The sequence below is a fragment of the Vulpes lagopus genome, chromosome 2 (assembly GCF_018345385.1).
Source record: "Vulpes lagopus strain Blue_001 chromosome 2, ASM1834538v1, whole genome shotgun sequence".
Classification (NCBI taxonomy): Eukaryota; Metazoa; Chordata; class Mammalia; order Carnivora; family Canidae; genus Vulpes; species Vulpes lagopus.
Genome location: NC_054825.1, coordinates 164,210,446 through 164,225,415, shown reverse-complemented (window position 1 = coordinate 164,225,415; position 14,970 = coordinate 164,210,446). Strand labels below are relative to the sequence as shown.

The 14,970-nt window shown below is 56.7% G+C and overlaps 1 protein-coding gene across 7 annotated transcripts in view; it reads left to right on the top strand.

Moving 5' to 3' along the window:
- Nucleotides 1-14,970, top strand: part of LOC121484100 (galactoside 2-alpha-L-fucosyltransferase SEC1-like) — a 33,986-nt gene that overhangs the window by 16,137 nt on the left and 2,879 nt on the right. For 6 of the 7 annotated variants that reach the window (XM_041742844.1, XM_041742841.1, XM_041742837.1 and 3 more), the window contains 2 exons: nt 7,829-7,947; nt 12,168-12,279. In XM_041742844.1, coding sequence (XP_041598778.1) covers nt 7,846-7,947; nt 12,168-12,279 — 214 coding nt within the window. In that variant the 5' untranslated portion in view covers nt 7,829-7,845. The remainder of the gene's footprint in view (nt 1-7,828; nt 7,948-12,167; nt 12,280-14,970) is intronic. The other variant, XM_041742843.1, reaches the window with a different exon arrangement.

Genomic DNA, 14,970 nt, shown 5'->3' with positions numbered 1-14,970 from the left:
TGGAGCAGTGAGGCAAATGCCTCACTAAACTGGCTTTTTTTTTTTTTTTAAGATTTTATTTATTTATTCATAGAGACCCAGAGAGAAAGAGAGAGGCAGAGACACAGGCAGAGGGAGAAGCAGGCTCCATGCAGGGAGCCTGACATGGGACTCCATCCCGGGTCTCCAGGATCATACCCCGGGCTGCAGGCGGTGCCAAACCGCTGCGCCACCGGGGCTGCCCTAAACTGGCTTTAAGAGAGAATGGAGAGCAGCCTGGGTGGCTCAGTGGTTTAGCACAGCCTTTAGCCCAGGGTGGGATCCTGGGGATCAGGGATTGAGTCCCACATCAGGCTCCCTGCATGGAGCCTGCCTCTCCCTCTGCCTGTGTCTCTGCCTCTCTCTCAGTCTCTCATGAATAAATAAATAAAATCTCTAAAAGAGAGAGAGAGAATGGAAAAAGACAAGATAAAACATACAGTTTTCCTGATACAGAACACTTCTTAGAAAATCCCTTAAAGGGGATCCCTGGGTGGCTCAGCGGTTTGGTGCCTGCCTTTGGCCCAGGGCATGATCCTGGAGACCCGGGATTGAGTCCTATGTCGGGCTCCCTGCGTGGAGCCTGCTTCTCCCTCTGCCTATGTCTCTGCCTCTCTCTCTCTCTCTCTCTCTCTCTCTCTCTCTCTCTCTGTGTCCCTCATGAATAAATAAATAAAATATTTTTTTAAAAAAGAAAATCCCTTAAAGGGATGCCTGCGTAGCTCATCAGTCTGCCTTTGGCTCGGGGTGTGATCCTGGGGTCCCTGGATCAAGTCCCACATTGGGCTCCCTGCATGGAGCCTGCTTCTCCCTCTGCCAATGTCTCTGCATCTCTCTCTCTCTGTGTGTGTGCTCTCATGAATAAATAAATAGAATCTAAAAAAAGAAAATCCCTTAAAGAGGGGTGCCTGGGTGACTCAGTTGGTTGAGCATCTACCTCCTGGTTTTGGCTCAGGTCATGATCTCAGGTTCGTGAGATAGAGCCCTGAGTTGGGCTCTGCCCGCAGCACAGAGTCTGCTTGAAATTCTCACTCTCCCTCCTTCTCTGCTCCCCTCCCCACTCTGTCTCTCTTTCAAATAAATAAAATCTTAAAAAAGAAAGAAAGAAAGAAAGAAAGAAAGAAAGAAAGAAAGAAAGAAAGAAAGAAAGCCCCTTAAAGACTCCTAACTCCTGCTTCAGGGATGCCCCCACCCTGGACCCACCTGGAAGCCAAAACAAGTTTCCCAGATATAGGGTATTATTGGTGGCTTGGGGCTTAAACAATCACCTCCTGGAGGCTGGAACCTGCCTTTTTCAGTCTCACAAGGAGCATACAAAGAACCTTGGGTGGAGGGCCTTTCTCTTTTCCTAGTAACTTAGGACATCAGGGCCTATTCCTGGCTCTCCATTGGCTGAGAGGCCCACTTTCCTCTCAGGGAAGGAACAGGATCGCTCTCCAGGCCCAAAGTCCTATCCGTTCCTCTGAGAATCCCTCCAAGTCCTCCCTCAATGACTCTCCTGCAAAGATCACCCAAATCTGAAATGCTGTGGTCCATTGCAGCTACAGGGGGCAGAGGTCAGGGTGGCAAGGAAGGTCCTAGGCCATGACAACCTTCCATGCCATAGTACTTACTGCTCCTTGGGTTTTTTAGCTCCATCCCTCTGGCCTGTAAGTACCCAGCTCTCGGGTGGGAGTAGCATTCTGCTTAGCACCAAGAGATGCCATACCACTCTGTGGCTCCCCGTTGGCTATTCTTGCAGGAAAGTGTTTAGGCTGCACTTCAAGACCAGCTGAACCTCGGTCAGAACCCTCTAGATATTCATTCCAAGTCCCTTTATTCCTTTCTCGGAGACTATCCGAGGACCCACCAGGAACACAACGTTCCGAGGCACCTGGGTGGCTCAGCAGTTGAGCATCTGCCTTTGGCTCAGGGTGTGATCCCGGGGTCCTGGGATCCAGTCCCACATCAGACTCCCTGCAGGGAGCCTGCTTCTCCCTCTGCCTATGTCTCTGCCTCTCTCTGTGTGTCTCATGAATAAATACATAAAATCTTAAAAACATTGGAACGCCTGGCTGGCTCAGCGGTGGAGCGTCAGCCTTTGGCCCCGGGGCATGATCTCGGGGTTCCAGGATTGAGTCCTGCATCGGGCTCTCTGCATGGAGCCTGCCTGTGTCTCTGCCTCTCTCTCTCTGTGCCTCACATGAATAAATAAATAAAATCTTTTAAAAATGTATTAAAAACAATATCAACAACAACACAAAATTCCTACAGGTGGAGCTTTCTGGAAATATGGCACCGCGGCCCTTTCCTTTGGCGCGTTTCCCGCCTTTTCTATCCGCCCGCCCTCCTACTGGCTTCTGGCCAATCACCAGGCAACACAAATCTGACGGGCACCGCAGTGACGTCATCCCAGCTCTGCGGCTGGATTAGGCATTTGGCCCGGGAGCAAAGCCGTCTTTTGGCTGTAGGTTTTCTACCTTTGCCCCTCAACATATGAGTGTTCTGTAGCCGAAACTCCCCCAAGATTTAATTCTTTATTTAGGGGCCTAGCCGCACAGTCCGCAGCCCAAACGCCTGGCGGCCCAAAGTCCCGCTGGCGGTTCGCGGCCTTTGGCCGGTCCCTCCGGCCGGCGCAGCGCGGGCGCGTGCCGGTGACATCACAGGCTCCACGGCGCCTGATTGGCTCGCTCAGGGACGCGCCGTCGTCGAACTGGAAGGCTCAGCGCAAGCTCGCGTCTGTTCCTCCGGCGGCGGTGGAGTTCGCCCAGGTCCCGCTGTGGTGCTCGGGTCCGGGCTTGGGGCGGGGGGCCGCAGGCCGCGGCAGCCCCCCGCGCGCTCCTCCAGCTGCAGCCGCCGAAGAGGCCGGGCCCAGCGTGGCCTCCAGGGCAGCGCGAGGCCGTGGCGGTCGAGGACCAGGCGCGCAGGATCGGGGCCGCCGGCCGCGCTGCCCAGCAGCAGGTAGTCGGTGTCGGGCTGAAGGCGCAAGCAGCCGCAGGCCAGGTCGGCGCGGGGCACCCAGGCGTCCTGGCTGCCGTGGCGCACCGGCCGCGCCCGCTGCTTGTAGACGGCCAGGACGCGCACGGCCAGCCGCTGCCAGGCCTGGCCCGCTGCCTCCGACGCCAGCACCTGCGCGCGGAGAACTGCGGGGAGGGTTGTGGTCAGGCCCGGGCTGGGGGAGCCTCTGGGGTCGCGCGGGGTCAGTCCCGCCCGGTGGGGAGGGGGACAGGACCCAGGGGTGGGCTCCCAAGGTACCCTCAGGGAGGAGTCCTTGAACGTTTCAGGGTGAGAGGTGGGGGGGGGGGAGGGTCCTGGCCCTGTGTCGTGAGTAGTGGAGCCTGCTGGAGGAGACATGGTCAAGGCAAGGAGGGGCAAGGCTTCTGGAGCGTGAGATGGGGTTCCAGGATTGTCATTAGGAAGGGTGGGGTGATGGAGGTCTCCTTCTTGGGAGGGGTGGCCGAACAGAGAGAGGAACCTAGGACTGTGGGACGCTTTGGTTGGGGTTTATACTGGGAGCAGCAGATGCCAGAATGACTTAAAGTGTGGGGAGGGATAACCAGGGGACCCTCCAGTGGGTGTGGCTGGGAACAAGGCAGAAAAGGTGGGTCCAGGGTCTCAAATATGGCACAGTCAAGAGACATTGAAGCAGAGCCCTTGGAAAAGGATATTGGCTCTGGGATGAATTTTGGGAGCCAGAAGGAGGTCAGAACTTAGGACCTGAGAATTGAGGTCATAGTGATGGTGATTCAGAAAACATGTACTCTCTGAAGGGCTGAGGTGAGATGTGTTAGGGGCAGGACTCTTGCTCGCAAGCTAAGTCTATGGGGTGGAAGATCCCTCTGCGAGGCAGGATGAAAAGTTTCCATTTTCCGAATCCTAGGACCCGGTGGCCAGATGGTGGATCCTCAGGGAAGAGAGGCCTGGGATCTTACACCATAGAGGGAAATCACAGGCTGGTATGGATTCAAGGGCTGGGCTGAACTCCTGAGTATCTAAGAGATCTGAGTTACCCGAGGTCGTAGGCCCTGATGTCATGGGGCTGGTGTGGACTGGTGTAAACTGATGGATTAGGGAACTTTGAGGTGAGCCTCTGTGGGAGTGGGGCTAAGCTTCAGAATCTGGGACCCTGATGGGAGGCAAGAAGTATCTTAAGATAGGCAGGACCCTCCATTCAACCAGCATCTCTTTCTCCTTCCATCCCCAGGAGGCCCCCTCTCTCCCTCAGAGCTGTCCATCCGAAGGAGAGAGTGACACCCCGCAAGGCCAAGAACATGGGGAAAGAGGAGATATGGGAACATAGGGAACACCCCCACTCCGTGCCCCTGCCCCCATCTGGTCCTAGAATCAGGAAGGGTTATTGAAAGTCCCCCTTTCCATTTAAGATGAGAAAGCTAAACGTGGAGAAGGAGGCAATCATCAGAACACCTTGAGTAACCCACCGGCCTTTTTTCTCCCCAGCACTCACCGTAGTCCTGCTGGCAGTATCTCCGAAGGCTCATATGTACCCTGGTGTCCGAGACATTGCAGTAGTTTTGACACTGAGGGTCTGGGGAGGGTTAGGCCATCTGCAGTGGGCTCCCGAGGCCTGGACCTCAGCGGTCTGCTCCTGCCCATCCCCCTCATTCCATCTTGATGGACAGCTGGGGTGGCCCACCCCCGGACCCCTTGGGACTGGGCTCAGTGGGCCACCCTGTATCTCCATCTGGGGGTCCAAGCAGCCCATCCCTAATCCCTCTTGGTGCCAGGGTTCTCCACACCAGCCTTACCAGAGCTGTAAGCACCAGGGGTAGTAACAAGGGGTGTTGTTGCCTCTGGAATTCCTGTGAGAGACCAAAGGAGAAATTTAACTTTTGCCCCTCCCCCACTTCCAACAGGAATCCAAGCATCCAGACCCTGTGTCTATTCCCTTAAAGCCCGAGTATGAGCACCCTTTGCCCTCCTCCCCCAGGACCTGGAGTTGGTCCCTAGTCCCTTCCTTTTTTTTTTTTTTTTTAAGATTCTATTTATTTATTTGTTTGTTTGTTTTAAATTTTATTTATTTATTCATGAGAGACAGAGAGGCAGGCTCCATGCAGGGAGCCTGATGTGGGACTCGATCCTGGGTCTCCAGGATCACACTCTGGGCTTAAGACAGGTGCCAAACCGCTGAGCCAGCCAGGCGTCCCAAGATTTTATTTATTTATTCGTGAGAGACACACAGATAGGCAGAGACACAGGTAGAGGGAGAAGCAGGCTCCCTATGGAGCTGGATGCGGGACTGATCTCAGGACCCTGGGATCAAGCCCTAAGCCAAAGGAAGCACTCAATCACTGAGCCACCCAGGCGTCCCCTTAGTTCCATCTTCCTTCAGATCCAGAAGCGTAGACCCGCAGCCCCCTTCTCCCTCAGACACAGGAGTCTAGGCCCCTAGATTCCCCTTCCCAAGACTAAGGAGATTGGGATTTGAGTTCTCTCCTCCCCCAAAGGCCCAGAGTATGACTTCCAGCCTCTAGCTTCCATCTCCCAGGGACCCAGCCCTGAGCATCCTTGCCCACTGGGATCTGGGATGTCCGCTTCCCATCCCACTTAGGACTTGCAGCCCTGACCGTCATGACTCACGCTGGCAGGGCATCCAAGGAGAGCGGCTCTGCTGGTAGCCCGGACCACAGCGGTTGCATGTGAGGCCAGTGACCCCTAACTTACAGGAACACTGCCCACTGGTCTGGTTGCAGATGCCCCCTGTGGCCCCGATTGGGTGACACTGGCAGGCTACATGAGGAGAGGAGCTGGGTATCAGTGGTGGCATGGGGCCCCAGAGGCGCCCTTCCCAGTCACCCGGCCCCTCCTCCCTCTGCCCAGGAGTCTGGCCTTGCTAGGCCCTTTCCTCCTAGGTCAGGCACTCACCCCTACAGGCCTTGCGGCTGGTGATGGGCTGGCCGGGGTCCCTCCAGAAGCCCGGCTGGCAGTAGTGGCAGTGCCTCCCAGCCGTGTGGTGGCGGCACAGCTCACAAACGCCCCCACTCCGGCCACCAGACAGTCTGAAGAGCTCAGAGTTGAACCTGCAGCGTCGGGCATGCTGGTTGCAAGAGCAGGCTAGAGACAGGACAGGGGCAGACACGTCAGGCTCCAGGGTCCAGCCTTCTGTTCCCAGTCCCGAGCTTTCTCCCCACTGCCCTCAGGAGAGGAAACAAAGCATAGATGCAATGAGATTGCCTGGGGGTTTGCGGGTCAGCCCAGGCCCCAGAACCTCTTCGTCCTCATCTTTAAGCTGGGTGCACTGGACCAGAGTGGGTACGCACGAGGGGCCCAGCAGACCTCTGAACATGTCTGTGGAACTGGGGGCTTAGGAGTGGCCACTCCAGGTGTGGGCGGCGGGGTCAGCCCCCCTAACCTGTCCACTCCTCACTGTGCTTCTTGGGCAAGTGACTTCTTTCTGTAGCTGGGTCTCCCCGGCTATAAAATGGCAGTACAGTGCCCACTTTGTGAGGTTTAAAGGAAACCAAAAGGATATAAATTGCTTGACCTAGGGCTTGACACAGCACGCCTTTGCCTGCCGAGAGCTGTGCGCCCAGCACCTCGCCTTAAGTGCTCAGCGCCTCTCATTCTCAAAGCAGTTCCCTGAGGCTTGTACTGTCATCAGCCCCATTTTACAGATGGGAAAACAGGTGGAGAGAGGCCAAGTCATCTGCCCAAAGTAATGCAGCTGAGGGGAAGTCAGTGGCAGGATCAGAACCCAGGGCTTCTGACTCCAGAGCCTGTGCCTTGGCATCCAGTCTAGTGTGGTCCACAGCTCACGTGAGGATTCTGTGCAGTGTACGTATGTGTGTGTTTCTGGGGGGAGCTGATCAGTGAGGCAGTGGCTCTCAGACCTTACCACTCCTCAGAGTTACTGGGAAATGTTAAAAAGAAACTGCAGGGCAGCCTGGCTCAGCGGTTTAGCACCACCTTCAGCCCAGGGCATGACTCTGGAGACCTGGGATGGAGTCCCACGTCTGGCTCCCTGCATGGAGCCTGCTTCTCCCTCTGCCTGTGTCTCTGTCTCTCTCTGTGTCTCTCATGAATAAATAAAGTCTTAAAAAAAAAAAAACTGCAATGGGGGTGTCTGGGTGGCTCAGTCGGTTACACATCTGCCTTCTACTCTGGTGACTCAGGTCATGATCCCAGGGTCCTAGGATAGAGCCCTGTGTTCTCAGGGATCCCTGTTCAGCAAGGAGTCTGCTTCTCTGCCTCTCCCTCTGCTCATGCTCTTGCTTGCTTGCTTACTCTCTCTCAAATAAATAAATAAAACCTTAAAAAATAAAAAAAGAAACTACACAGCTTCCAGGACCCACCCCCAGGGCTTCAGCTGGGCCCATGAATCTATTTCTAGCAAGCGTTCTGAGCAAGATGCTGATGGAGGGGGTCCGTGGACCATACTTGGGAGAGATTTAAGGAGTTTTTGATTCTCGAGGGGTTTGAGAGGCCTGGGCTGGCAGGTCCCGAGAACACAGAACAGCAGCAGGAAGGTCAGGACACTGAGGCAGCTGTGTGTTCTCAGAAAAATGACTTGCTTCCCTAAACCTTGGTTTCCTCCCGTGCAGTGGGGATCTCAGTCCCTCTCCCAGGGCTGTCATGGGCCTTAAGAGGTGCCTCTTAAGAGATATTCTTCAGATTATCAGTGGGAAGAATCATGCGTTGGGCTCTTTCTGACCTGAGGGTGATCACTTCACCTCCCCTCTGTCTGGAAGACTCTAGTGGTGGGAAGGGGTTCAGACCACCATGCCTGTAAAGCCAGCAGCTCTGCCATAGGACCTAGTCCCACCCTCTCCACCCAGACCCTGCTTCATCACAACACTGTTGGCTTCTTACCCAGGTTCAGAGGCCAGTGCCATGCTCAGCCTGGGGCCGTGTGGTGATCCTCAGAGGGACGGCCTCCTCAGCTCCCAGGCCCCATCCAGGCTCAGGATGAATCCCTTCCCACCCCGAGGCAATGTGAGTCTCCCCTTCTCCCCCCGCCCCTGCAGGGGCCTCAGATCTGGCTGGTGGGAATAGACTAGAGGTGGCGGGGGCAAAGGGTCTAGGAATAGACCCTGGTACAGATGAGGACAGAGTGGGGAGCCAAGGACGGTGGGATGGGCTGTAAGTTACTCCACGTGACATTGCAGGAAGAAAGAGAAGAGGAATGGGGCAAAGAATTGGAGGGTTGAGAGAGAGGAGGGGTGTGTTGTGTGTGTATCTGTTGGTAGAGCAGATATGTCTCCCAGGGCTGCAGGAGCAGTGGGGAAGGGCCCAGACTCCAGAAGCTTCAGGTCTGGAAACACCATGGAGGGGAAAGGGTGTGGAGTGGGCCTGGGGAGCCCTGGTCTAGCTGGATGGACCGGTGGATCGCCCATTATCTGGAAAAGTCTGTCTCCCTAAGTCCAGTCCCAGCCCTGCAGTTTGTTGGCCCTTAGGGCAGGTGGGTACATGCCCTCAGGGCCCCTCCTTTCATCTGGGGAATGGTAATGTGGCAGTCGCACAGCAAGCTCTTCTTTGGGGCCAGGTACCATATTAAGCTTTATTCCAAGGACCTTATACATAGTGACCCATTGGACTTTCACTACAGCCTGTAAAAGAAATACTGTCATTGTCCCCAGTTTACAAGCAAGGAAGTGGAGGCACAGAGAGGTCAAGTCACTTGCCTGTGGTCACATAGCTGGGAAGCAGAGGAGCTGGGACTTGAGCCCAGGCTGGCTTGCTGCTGAGCCCATGTGCCTGTCTGCCACCCTAGAGCACGTAGCATGATGGCACCTGATAGGCAGGAGGGACAAGCCAAGACCCAGAGCTGACACTTTGTAGCTATGTGTCTTTGTGCAAGGGACCTCTCGCCTCTAGACTCAGTCTCCTCATCTATAAAATGGACCTGATGACAAAACCTGCCTGGTACATAGCTGGTGATTGGTGATGTCCTTAGTGAGTAAATATGTCCCCCATATTGTTGACTTGATGAGTCAGGAAAGGTCCAGCTGCCCAGTTCCCCAGAATCATTTAGGAAATGTTATTCATAGCAGCAGCAGCAGCATAGAAATGGCGTGTGGGGCAGAAACTGGAGCCCCTTACTGGGCAGCTGGAAGTCGGGGTAGCAGGGACTGGGGCAGGCAGGTGGGAGGCTGTGGGGGAGGCAGAGAGGGGACTGGCTCAGGAAGCAAGGTGAAGCCAGGAGCAAGCTGCTGTAGGGAGGGAGAGGGACCAGGGACCGGCTGCTAGAGAGTCAGGGAGCACGGATGGGGGGGGTGAGGGCAGGAGGGGGCACCCAGGACTCACGCAGGCAAGGGTGGGGGTGCCAGGGCGTGGCAGGCCGCCAGGGCCAGTCTCGATGGGATGGGCGGCAGCTCTCACACCCTGGGCCTGTGGTGTGGTGGCGGCAGCGGCATCGGGGGGGCCGGGCACGGGCGGCACAGCGGGCTGCGTGGCCATGGCACTGGCAGCGGCCCCTCACTCCGGCTGCCGCCAGCCCTGCCCGGCCCCCAAACTCCACGCGGAGGTGACTGACTACCACGCTGGACTTCGGGCCTGGTGGGGCCCGGAACGTCACCTTCTCAGGGCCCCCCAAGGCCCCAGGCCAGGCAGGTCTGCGCCACAGCGATCTCCAGGGACCTCCGCTGGCCCAGGCAGCAGACAGGACCAGGGCTGGGGATCCTGGAGTGCAGAAGCGCAGGCTGACGGACGTCAGGAGAAAGGGGCCGCCCAGGGCCAGGGTTAGGCTGCCATTGCAGGTGGCCCGGGGACTGAGGTCTGCCCCCAGGGAGAGGGCGCAGGCCTGGGGACAGGAGGCTGCCGTGCCAGTCAGCTGGGTCACTGGTGGGAGGCAGAAGCGGGGGCGGCCACTTGGATGGTAACATGGGTCAGCGGTGGCCTGGCTTAGGAGGAGCCAGAGGGCAAAGATCACAGGCATGGTCCCAGCAGAGCAAGCACCTGGAGAGGAGAGGAGTGACCAGGCTGAGGGCCTCAGGCTGCCCTCGTGGGTCAGCCTCCCCCCACAGGCTCTGGGGGGGAACCCTGGCATTCCATCCCTAGCCCTGCCCAAGCCCCCTCCCTGGCTGCTTCTAAGCGAGGAAAATAGTTCCATCTGGGGAGAATTACTGTTTACATAACCCAGAGGGAAAAGAACGCAAGCAAAATTGAGAATTTTGCCTGAACTAATCTGCAGCTTAACACCCTAGAGCTATCGTTGGTGTCAGTGTGGAGGGGCAGGGGGCCCTGGGGAGAGGGCCAGGGGTGCAGGCGGATGGGGAAACCCAGACAGGCCACAAGGGTGGGGGTGCTTAGAAGCAGATGAAGCTCCAAGACAAAGTAACAAAGAGGAACAGAGGCACCCACAGCAAAGACAGAGGGGAGGGAACGCAAGTCTTCGGAAAGGGCCAGGTGCAGAAAAGGAACCATGGGGATGGGGGAAGCTGGAGCCCAGACGGAGGGGGCACCCAGATCCACAGGGAGTGGGTGGAGGGGGAATGGAGTCCCAGGAAGCCTGGGGCCAGGACAGACAGACAGGCAGACCTGTGGGCTCAGAGACACCCAGGGAGCAAGAGATCAGACAGCCTGCCTGCCTGGCCTGGCCAGTGGGAAGGTGGAGGCGGGGAGGGGAAGTGGGGGCGGGGCAGGGCGGGGGATCAGAAGCCTGTGGCCAGGCCCCTGGCCCACGAGGATCAGAGCGGAGGCCCTTTCCCACGTGGGGCCCTAACCTTGTTCTCCACACCCAGGGCACGGAGGGGGATTAGCGCCAAACAACCCCGCCAGCCTCCTCCACTGCCACCCACCCCAGCCTCCACCCAGCCTTAACCCTTTCCCACCCAGGAAACAAGCCTCACCCTCAGAAGTGTGCTGAGGATGAGGAGCTAGAGCGGGGGGGTCACCCAGGGACTAGAAACCTGGGTCACTCTGGAGCTGGAGCATGGGGTTAGGAGAGCAGATGCGAGCCCCCTCAGAATTCAGGGTTGGGAGGACCCCAGACTTGGATTTCTGAGGACTTTCTGATCACTGCAGCCCTCCCTACTCCTACCTGCCATCCTAGGCCTCCCGATCTGCAGAGCAGAGCCCCCACATTCTCTACCCACCCTAAGGTCCTCAGATTAGAAGGGGGAACAGTTATGGGGGGTGTCGGGTGCTGCCTAGGGGGAGGGGTGGGGGAGGCAGGGCAGAGCCAGACATGGGGGGGTGGTGGCTGAAGTCCAGACTCTGGGATGGCAGGGGTGAAGAAGGACTAGGGGCTGAAATCCGCCCCCCCACCCCCTGTTTTCCCCTTCCAGGGCAGCCCCTACTGAGGAACTTCCTCAGGTCTGGTGCCCTTGGAACCTTTCTGGGCCCCACTGACCATGCCCCTGGCTTGCTCCTGGCCCAGAAGTCTTGTGAGGCATCTGGGGGTGCAGGTGGGGTCACATCCACCCCAGCCTGATCTCACAGCCCCCGCCATATCCCAACTGTGGTTGCCATGTGCGGAGACCACCTCCCCCTGCCCCAGAGGACAGGCATCAGCCTCCACCCCTCCCTATGAGCCTGGCGCCATTTTGCACACTTGCGGCCGCGGGCATTTGCCCTGTCTTCTTAGCGCCAGCTTCATTAAGAACCTAGCCCCCATCTCCTACCTCGCCTTCCTTGCCTGGGCGGTTCGTGGGGTACCATTTTCTGGCCCATTGCACCTGGACAGCCAGGCCGCAAGTCCCCTGGTGTTCCTGGAGGATCCAGAAGCCAGCCCCTGCCCATCTGGGAACCCAGATGTCCAGCCTCCAGCCCCTATCCCTCTTGGGAGCCGGAGTCCACTCCCACCCCCTTTAAGGAGCAGAGTCTAACTGTGCTCCTACCAGACCCATAGTTAGGCCCCCATGCCTGGGCGGTGAGGAGGTCCATCTGGGACCCAGGCTCCTTTTCTCTGGCTTTTTTGCATGCATCCCACCCCTTTGCCCCTGACGTTGGCCAAACCTGTGCCCAAGAAGAGAGGGTCCTCTGCAGCTAGCTCCTCATGTGTTCTTCCCTCTCGCAGGAGCTTGGCTGCGGGGCGGCAGCGTGGGCTCTCAGGAGTGAGTGCCTGAGTGCCGGAGTGGCTGTTGTCAGGCCCCAGGCTAGTGGGGGTTCTGGGCGGGAGCTCAGAGCAGAGCCCGCAGAATCCAACACCACCACCGCTCCCCCCCACCCCCGCCCCAGTCCCCTCGCCAACCGCAGCCACTTTCTCCCCGCAGGGACCCCAGCCAGCCACGCCACCCAGGACTCTGTGGGATGTGAGGGATGTCGCCCCAGGGGGGCCCGAAACCAGGCAGCCCGGAGCACGCTGGCCCAGGAGGCTAAAGACAGGTAGGATGGGACAGCAGACTGTGGCCCCACGGGCTTCAGACCCTTGTCCCACTGATTCCCCACAGCTCAGCTCACCATGTGGTGCTGCAATCCTTGATCCATGGATCTTTGATCCTTCAATCCAGATCCATTGGGTTGGGAAGGGGCTGACTTGCCAGGTGACTATCAGGGCCTCTCTCCACACTGAGGCAGGACCCCCAGCTGGCACCTCCTTCCCTCTGGAACCTTCTGTCAGCTGTGGGTAAATTCAGCATTGAGGTGAGTTACTTCACACTCTAAATATCTGTGCTTTTGGAAGGATCTGGGCAGCCACCAGGAAACCCAAAGACTTGGGCCACTTTCTAAGACAGCAGGGAGGGAGGTGAGGAGAGGAGAATCGCCAGACCTCCCTCATCCTGCTTTGGAAGGAGAGGGCAGGGACCCCAAGGGGGACAGAGCCCAAAGCCAGCCTCCCCATGGCCAGTTCCTACAAGGCCTCAACACTTCAGTCACGAAATTTTCATGCAAATGTGACTGTCAACTATTACAGAGCTAATGGTTTTGACTAGAAAAATAAAGCTTTCTATCACTTCCTGCTGAGAAAAGCAAGAGTCTCAGGAGGATGGGGCACAGATATTTGCCTGCCTGTGGTTTTGAATGTGTTTATTGAGGGGCCCCATGGACCCGACCCTGACAGGGATTTGAGTGTCAAATCTGTTGGGAGCCTGCCCTGAGGTCTGGAGGGCACAGCCAGGGCAGTCTCTGATTCTGGGTCTGGGGAACCCCCATGAACCACCCTAGAGAGGCCAGCCAGGGTGGGAGCCAGGACGAGGACATCGGATTTGAAATTAGGCTGTGAGGAGGAATTGGCTGCAAGAGAAGGGGTTTCGGGGTGGAGACACCCCCAAATCAGAGGGGGCATACCAGTTCTAGGGACAGGCAGTGTGAGCTACAGGGTAACGCTGTGGAATATTCACCACAAGCATCCATCCAGCAAGTGCGCCCCGAGTCCCTCCTGTGTCCACAACCCCTGCCCTTGCCAGACTTACAATCTGGAGAGGAGAGATCACTACAGGAAAGTATTAAATAATTCTGTTCTAGAGAATGGCAGAAGGTAACAAGTGCTTGGGAGCAAAAGCAAGCAGGGAAGTGGGGTGGTAGTCTGCAGGGGACATTTGTTTGGGCTGAGACCTGAAAGCAGTGAGGGCAGCACCCCCCCCCCCATCATCAGGACCCAAGCGACTGGGGTAGAGAGAATCTGGGGTAGAGAGGATGGCCAGTGCAAAGGCCAGCCTGGCCGCCTGAGAAAATTCGAGGTTTAGGTCTCTGATTTATTCTGATTTATTTTGCTTTACTTTTCTCCCCACCCGGTTGGGAACAAGCAGTTTCTTAAGCAAATGTGACCTGGAGGGAAGCTTTCTTCCTCACTTTTGTTTTTAATAGCCTGAGCTGCATGAGGTGTTTAGCACTTTGAGGGGGTGGGGTGGGGGGAGGGTAGAAGCAACGTAAGCCTGGAGGAAAGAATTCTCTAAGTTGGGAAGGAGGCTTGTTTGTTTGTTTGTTTGTTTGTTTTTGGATAAGAGTTCCTCAAGTACTGGGCACCTTGTCCCTCACATGGCCCCAGAGAGGAGGCAGGACCTCCCTGGGGCACAGCTATGTGGTAGCTCAGCAGTGTGGGACCCACAGCTCTGGGCTTACAGAGAGATCTTTTATCCCTACCTTGGTAGTCCAGAAGAGACAGGCGCCACGAGGCAGAGCAGATCATACTCCATGTATAACGACTGAGAGCCTGCGTCTGAGTGCTCTCCTTCAGGAAGACTAGAAAAATCCAGGACAGTAATGGAGAACAGATTCCTGAGCCACACTGCCTGGGTTCAAAATCCACGCTCTACCTCTTTCCTGGCTGTGTGACCTAAGGCAGCTTTCTTAACCTCTCTGTGCCTGAGTGTCCTCATCTATTAAACGAGCGAGCATAACAATCTGCCTTCCTCCTGGGAGGGCATGAGGTCTAGATGAGCAAAGACAGCCCTGCAGTCTCATAATGGAACCTCCCTGGACCAGACGTGTTCCAGAACCTGTGCATCGGAACTGTAGTGGGATGTGGGGTCTGGGCAGTATCCCATAATCAGATGTTACCGTTTCTGCAGCAAAACGTGGGCATCTCAGGAAGTCAGTCTACAAGTCACTTTGGGCCACATTTTTGTCTCCAAATGAGTTCAGTTGAGGTTGAAGTTGGCCACCAGTTGTTGGGAAGGTGATGGATAAGGAATCGCAGGTGGGCAAGCAAGCACTGGGGCCAGTGCCTGGTGCACCCAGGGACCACAGAAGCAGTACCCCTGATGCAGTCTTTCTCCGACTTTCAAATTGTTCAGGCCGACAGAAAGCCAGGAGAGGGAGCTCTTGAGACTCAAGGACCAGGGCTGCTGGATTCCCAGAGCCCAGAGGAACATGAAAACTTGGGGTGCCTTATTCAGATTGATTGATAATTTCTAGCTGGTGAGAGCAGAGCATTAAACCAAGTGCAGCCCCCCCCCTTTTCATTAAAACATGTAAACTCTACTCCCAACATGGGGCTCAAACTCATAACCCCAAGGTCAAGAGCTGTCTGCTTTCCTGACGGAGCCAGCTGGCTGAAGCGCAGGCCCTTTTGAGTGTGGGCCGCGTACAACTGCTCGGGTCATGCACCATGGAGGTGGCCCTGGGTGGTGGGTG